The sequence below is a fragment of the Lottia gigantea genome (assembly GCF_000327385.1).
Source record: "Lottia gigantea unplaced genomic scaffold LOTGIsca_18, whole genome shotgun sequence".
NCBI classification, from domain to species: domain Eukaryota; kingdom Metazoa; phylum Mollusca; class Gastropoda; family Lottiidae; genus Lottia; species Lottia gigantea.
In genome coordinates, this window is record NW_008708301.1 from 802,081 (window position 1) to 809,378 (window position 7,298).

At 35.4% G+C, this 7,298-nt stretch overlaps 1 protein-coding gene across 1 annotated transcript in view; it reads right to left on the minus strand.

Moving 5' to 3' along the window:
• Window positions 1-6,007: 6,007 nt before the first annotated feature.
• Window positions 6,008-7,298, minus strand: part of LOTGIDRAFT_158715 (hypothetical protein) — a gene marked incomplete at both ends in the record, with an annotated part of 3,230 nt that continues 1,939 nt past the window's right edge. Inside the window, one exon of the mRNA XM_009052158.1 lies at window positions 6,008-6,067. Within this exon, the coding sequence (XP_009050406.1) occupies window positions 6,008-6,067 (60 nt within the window). The remainder of the gene's footprint in view (window positions 6,068-7,298) is intronic.

Consider the following 7,298-nt stretch of genomic DNA (forward strand, 5'->3'; position numbering starts at 1 on the left):
GTCTTCTTATTGATCGGATTTGCAGTTTGCACTTTGGGATGAACGCGGGATGCATCCATGATGCCTAATTGCGTCTAGCGAGTCTGCACATGGTGTTTGTAATGCTGAGATCACGATATTCGCAGGTCTTTAGGAGTAAATGAGCCACGAGAGTACTATGATTATACCAAGATTATATCAACCATTCTCACGACTGAGCCTCAGCAGTCCTGCGAATACCCGTACGTGCTACGTTATTCCCAAGATAGAGAAACAATATCTGATTGCGCCACTATTGAGCCATGACATAGTCCCGATCTCTTCAACATTCAAATCTATTTACACAGCCGATTTCCCAAGCAGAACTCATCGGGAGGAGCAATACCCCGTATGGTCCATAACTGTATCACGACTAATCCGATATTGGCGATCAATAGTCTACATATAATTGAAAATTATCCTTCACAAAATTGTCAAACGATTCACCTTCAGTTTGTTTGCGTTGCTTAAGTCCGTAACGTGCAACACGTTTGTTCCTTCTGGTCAACATGCTGTTTAAAGCGCTGATAATCTTTGTATAAGTCCTTCGCGTCCCAATCGAATACCGGTTGATCAAATTGCACATGCGTCATTTTAATTTTCCGTGTAGAAGCTGACAAATAACTGTCACTCAAAAATAATCTCAACTTATTAAATCACTGAATATCAGAATGTTTTTCAGGCGGAACAGTTAATAATATAGGCGATGGGCTCAGATTTCTGACACCATGTAAGATAGTCGGTATGTAAACAAAGATGGTTAGACCGGAAACTGATTTATTCAATTATAATATATGGACGCTTAAGCATACAGCAAGTATTATGTCGCTTATGACGTTATAAAAATAGAGTTATATAATATAACGAACCGCGGGAATTACAATCGTGGCTAATTTGCCTTTAGACATTGAGCACCTACGGATCTATTATTCCTATCTTATTTGGAATTGATCTAACCTTGCTGAACGGTTGCTTTTAAGAAGTTGGAATCATGTCCAAAATGGTATGTGTATTATAGGACAACCAGGTGTCTTATAACCGTTTACGGTTGTTCTGATATGGCACAAACCGATTTTATGTTTAAGTACATTTAATACATTACCCCGTTGTGGCTAATTGATGTTCCCAATGGCCAAATAGGAATTAGTATAACGAGTTCAAATGGATTACTGAATTATTCGTGTTTCCAAATTAATGTACTATTCATTTATAGGCTCGGATTATAACCATCCTGAAACTCCATCTAAAATTGGGTTAGGGTTGCCAAACCGATAGTTGCATAACCGGGGAAGAATAATAACGGATCACACACTGGTAGTTGAATGATTCTAGTTATTATGAATCTTTAATATGAATTCTATTGGCTGCGTTCGGTTTAACACTATTATGCTTAAATTTATTGCATATCATATTATTATTATTCTATTATTGTAAATATTTCTGAGATTATTGAATATATAAAATTGTTAAAGTTATAAAGTAATTGTTCTTATTTCTCGACCTAAATTCGACATAGTGTCCACTGTTCCAAAAAAGCCTAATACCTACCCTTGTTTTTGTTTATTCAATTTATGATTTAAGTTTAGCCCCGGTTTATTTAAATATTATACTTACAGATTTAATCCGTTATCACGAGATAATCACTAGATAATCCTATATATTACACATCCTAAGAAAATCACACCAGAAAGAGCGGTCTATTGGTTCTATGGGTTCCATATCACTTTTTAGATCTATAGTTGATACTTACAGAAGATATACAGGTCCAAGGGAACATCATTAAAATATAAGTTCTATATCTTAATCCATATAGTCGATTATAGCACAGGGAAATTAACTAAAAGTAAGAGAGATCAGAGAGCATGACTTTCACTGTCGGCCATTTTATGATTACGTGTCATTCAGATTCGGCTTTCTTAGATCCCATTCGATAATGCAGTCCAGATTCTCCGGATTGAGTATCCAGTTTCTCTGATCTTTATGCACAATTGAGGAGACATGGAGAATCAACATGGTGGCTGCCATAAGTACGTAAACAACAGTTACTGCGTTTTAGATGTTCATCCACTGACAAAGTTATGTTTTCATCGTCGATTATAAGAGTCTGTGACACTGTCCTGCTTAAACAAATAGAAAATCAAATAGTTAGATTTAGAATAGAAATGCCTTACTTGAAAAAAAATTACACACTAGCAGACGATCGATGTTACTGTCAGAGTGGCTCGCAAATGACAGACTTTTAAGCCGGGCGTCCATTTGAGAGTTTTTGCTGTGAGTCTTCGCGAGTTACTCACGAGAGAACTGTCAGTGCTCCTTCCATTTGAGAGCAATTGAGAGTAGATTTTATTGCGAGTAACTATCAAAGAGTTTGTGCTATCAACTAACGCGAGAAACTTTCAAGTGTCCTTCCACCTGAAAGACAAATTACATTCGCGAGCTGCTCGTGGGAAGGGGGTGCGAGTTGCACGACATCTTGCCAGTGTGATTTACAACTTCCGATTGGAAAATGTTGTCCAAGAAAAAACGAAGTCCTGCGGCTATAATTATAATCGATGGAAAGACGAAACAGAGAAAACAGTGCACAAGGTCTTTTTGTACCGATTCGGCAAAGTTCTTCCATGCATCGTTCTTTTCTGTCTGTCTTGAAACTTAGTCGATTGAACATCCCAAAGCACAGGACGAGTTTCATATTCTGTGATGAGGCGCTCAATCTCTTCACGCGTCCATTCCGTACGTTTCGACATATTTCAGACTCCAAGTGTTGTGAAAAATATAATAAGCCTGTTAATAAAAAGCTGACAGTTCTCGCAGAAACAGAGCACTCTCAAACAGAAATCTGGAAGACTTGACAGGAAATCACTCGCACAGTCTATCGACAGCTGGGTTCGGATGCCTGACATTTAATGGTGACCCCCTTCCACTTGAGAGAAATCGCTCTCAACAGTTCTATCGAGAGTTGGTTGCGACTGTCCCAACAGTTGCTCGCAAAATACCTTCCACTTGCGAGTTACTCTCGGAGAGCGAACTCGTGCTATAAAACTCTCAAGTGGACGTCCGGCTTAAGTTTCTAACTTACAAAAACATTGTAAGAACAACCATATTAAGGCTATAAGCCCTGCTTTTCTTAGACTTCGTTTACAAAATAATAATACAAGTAAAAGTTGAAATCCTAGTGTAAAGTAGATAAAACAATTTTATTCACCGCAATCCAAAATTTTGGTACGTGGTCTCTCCGCAATCACACCACCTCGACAGATAGGTGAACTCGGACACACCGAACTCTGTCAAAAGAGTCACGTGATGAATGGTAAAATGAAAATGGAGAATCCAGAGAATCCGGAATGCATAATCGAATGGGCCCTTAGTGACCTGCAAATATATAAATAAACAAATATTGACAACATGCCACATTGGTCCGCTTTATTTGTCATAATGGTATTTTTTTTTTCCCGGGTCTATTGTTCAATGACAACCTGATTTATCACTTGCTGTACACAGACAATTGACAGAAATAATAAATATACATGTAAAACTTTCATAATTTCTGTATTCATAAATTAAATCAGTTCCCAGTCAGCCTCAAAGATTTTACTGTGGTAGATTAGATATTACTTGGATTTTAAATTAGCTTGATATCCTGGTTTAGATATATTATGTATGATATACACGTCTAATGTAAACAGTTTATAGAGACCAAGATATTAGTAAAAAATTAATTAAAATTGAGGCCTTGGCCGAAACATCTGCCTCCATTTCAGCCTCTGATAGCTATTTTAAAAGTTGTAGGCAGCCGATAACAGTTAAAACATCTACATCTATCAGATGCTGGAATATAGTCAGATTTTTCGGCCGAGCAGAAACGCAAATCTAGAATAAGTGCCGAAGTTTGTGATCAAGTACAATGTATATATATTACTTCTTCTTTTATTTTTTATTTTAGGTAGGACCTCTAGATGGATGGATCACCAAAAGAAACGGTTTTAAGAACTATGTTACTAAGCTAAAATATTCTTAAATGAATTTCCAGATCTTGTGGTACAAGAAGTCATGTTTATTTATTTTTTATCGATTCTTTTATAGAAAAATTCCATGTGTGTAGGCCACTTTAAAAGATAATTTCTTATATAGCCGACTTTCAAATTTTTTAACTTTTGGTGTATATTTGTAAATAAATGAAGTATAATTGACAACAATGACAGATGTATTGTTGTTTATTCTTATAAAATGCTGGAATAACATCTAAAACAGATGACTCCATCTTGTATCAGCAGGTAAGATTTTATTAGTTAAATTCTCTTGGCAGGAGAGCATATTAATAGTATTCACAAACTTACTTAGTATGACATGAATAAGTTAATAATATTATAAGCAGGTAGATCGTGTGTTTTTGAAACTGGAATCAGTGATAATAAAAAATTGTCAAAAGCATAACTATTTTCATATTAATCAAAATTGTATCAAGATATTGTTGAGAATTCCAATCATTGATATATCGACTTAGTAGGCTACCTTAGTGAAATAATTTGCCGGACAAAAGTACCAAACTTTCAGATAATATAGGTAATGACTTGGCAAAGATTTTTAAGATGGCTGCCACAATGAAATATGTAAGTGACCATAAGTCATCATTAAGGTCATCAAAATAAATGTTTTTGGTGGTAAATATTTCACCTGTAGTGTTTATAACATTGTCGTACAATTTTTCGCTTCCATCTGTGATTTTCAAAGTGGTCACAAAAGCCTTTTTAGTTATCCAAGTCACCATATCTAAGGTTATATATGACTTAGCATCATCATTAGGTCATCAAAATATATGGTTGTGGTGGCACTGATTACTCCTGTGATCTGTATTATATTGTCAGATAATTTTTGGCAGCTAATTTTTGGCAGCTATCTTACAACCCCTGAGTTATGTACGAGTGTCTGTTTCTTAACAGACTCCTTCTATAGGTTTAAAGCTTAGATCACATATGAATGTTGGACCTTAACTTGTCCTGAGTTTAAATGTGTAAATAATATAGTGTAAGCTTTTAGTTCGAACAGTAACTCTCATTTAATTTAAACAGTTACATTTTTAGTTGGTACTTGCGTTACAGCATGCTTATAACATAAAAGAACATGTTAAAATCAACTGTGTTCAAATATTAATTTATTTACAGAATGGAAGTCAATTATGTATTAACCATCCTGTTGGTTGTTTACAGTGGATGTTTGTAAGTTACATTTTATAGTTGTTCCTTTATAAATACCCTTAAAACATTGTTATTTCGGTATGAATTTCGTATGCATCCACCTCAATACATTTCTTGAAAGTCACTATCTCACAGAATTGTGGGAAATAAAGGCAAAACCTCTTTACAGTGGAGTTATTTCTCTTGACAAAAATCATTCCTATAGAAAAATATATTTCAGAATTTTGAAAATAAAATTTGACATAATCTTACAACAACCTAATCAGCAGTTTTTTCCTTTCATCTCAATTGTCGTAGATTTCACATCTGTGGTACATGGGAAATCTCTCACCAAAGTACCCTTAGAAGTCTTGGTTTAATTAGAAGATCATTGGTTGTTTTCTTTCTACTTATATTCAATTTTCACAATGAGAAAATTGTTCAGACCTTAATAATTGCCGTTGCCCCTGTCCGTCGGTCCGTTGGTCATTCGATCCGTCAACATTTTCTTGTGAACACCATAGAGACTAAAGTTTTTATCTGATTTTAATGAAACTTGTTGTGATAATGTATGTTGATGAGATCTTGGTCAAGTTCGAATTTGAAGATTTTTTGATGAACTGTTTTTGAGTTTTTGCCCTCGACACAATAGGGACTACAGTTTTCAAATGATTTTAATGAAATTTGGTGTGATCATTTATATTGATGAGATCCCGGTCAAGTTCGAATTTGAAGATTTTTTGATGAACTGTTTTTGATTTCGGGGAAGGGAGGGTTTGATTCTCCCAAATGTACAGGCCTAGGGTGGAGCAGACACTTTATTTAGAAATTAGGATTAAGGGTCTTGACATTGGGTTTTCTTCTGTTCTTATTCTGATCTGAAATTAGAAAAAATAACTCGCCCGATGGGCGAGAAGTATAGTATATGTTATGTGCTGATTGTTTTTAGTTTACTATGCACAATATTATCATTTAAGTTCTTATTTTTTGAATATGCAACTATCATTTTCTGCTTATAGACATAGGGGAATTTCTCTTGAAGGCTCTTATAGTGGGCATGAACTATCTTGCTTGCTCGATTGCTGGTTGTATTAAACGGGACAACAAAGGGTGCTATGCCTACATTATGATGAATATTTAGTCCTATAAGTCTTGCTGTATTCAATGTCTCAATCCAATGGGCTTCCCTAGATTGACGGAATTTGGTAGTGGACTTTTTTTATGTTTCGTAAAAATCGTTTAGAGTACCCACGCTCTTTCAGTTTTGAGAAAACAATCGTACAGGCTTGGTTGAAATCAGAAGATCTTGTACAAATTCGATGAAATCGTAAAACCTGTGACTTAATTATACCAGAAAAGGTATGTTTTGGGTGAAAGGAGCTCTTGTGCAAGAGTTGATGAGTATCAGTTTCTTTGAAATACACTTTAATATCCAGTTTATTTGTTTCTGCTATGGAATCTCCCTTAAAGACTGTGGTATCGATAAAGTCTATGCTTTTGTCACTCACTTTTGCGGTTAGTTTGATAGAAGGATGGTGGTTGTTGAGAATTTCAAAGAATTCCCAAAACTGTTCGATAGAATAAGTCCAAAACATAAAAATGTCATCTAAAAAGCGTCCGTAAAAAAGTGGGTCAAATGGACAGAGGGGCAACACCTCACGTTCCCACTCTGCCATGAAAAGGTTTGCGTACGAAGGGGCGAATCGTTTTCCCATTGCTGTCCCTGAAGTTTGTAAATATGTTTTACCATTAAATGTGAAATCGTTTCGACTAAGACAAATCTCTAAAAGCTGTAGAATTGCATCATCGGGTCTGTTTGGATCTGGGTTTCTATTAAAAGCTTTACGAACTGCCGTTAAACCAGTAGTGTTATCGATATTGGTATACATAGAAGAAACGTCGATAGAAATTAAAATAGCATTAGAGGGAACTCGAAGATTTTTTATTTTATTGACAAAATCGGTTGTGTCTTTAAGGTAGGCGCGATGTTGACATGCTAGAGGTATAGATAAGATATGCTGTTGCATATGGACTCCATCATCATGTTGTTGATAATCTGAGGTTCTCTTGTGTTTTCTTCGAGATTTTATTTGAAATGGGTATACATGT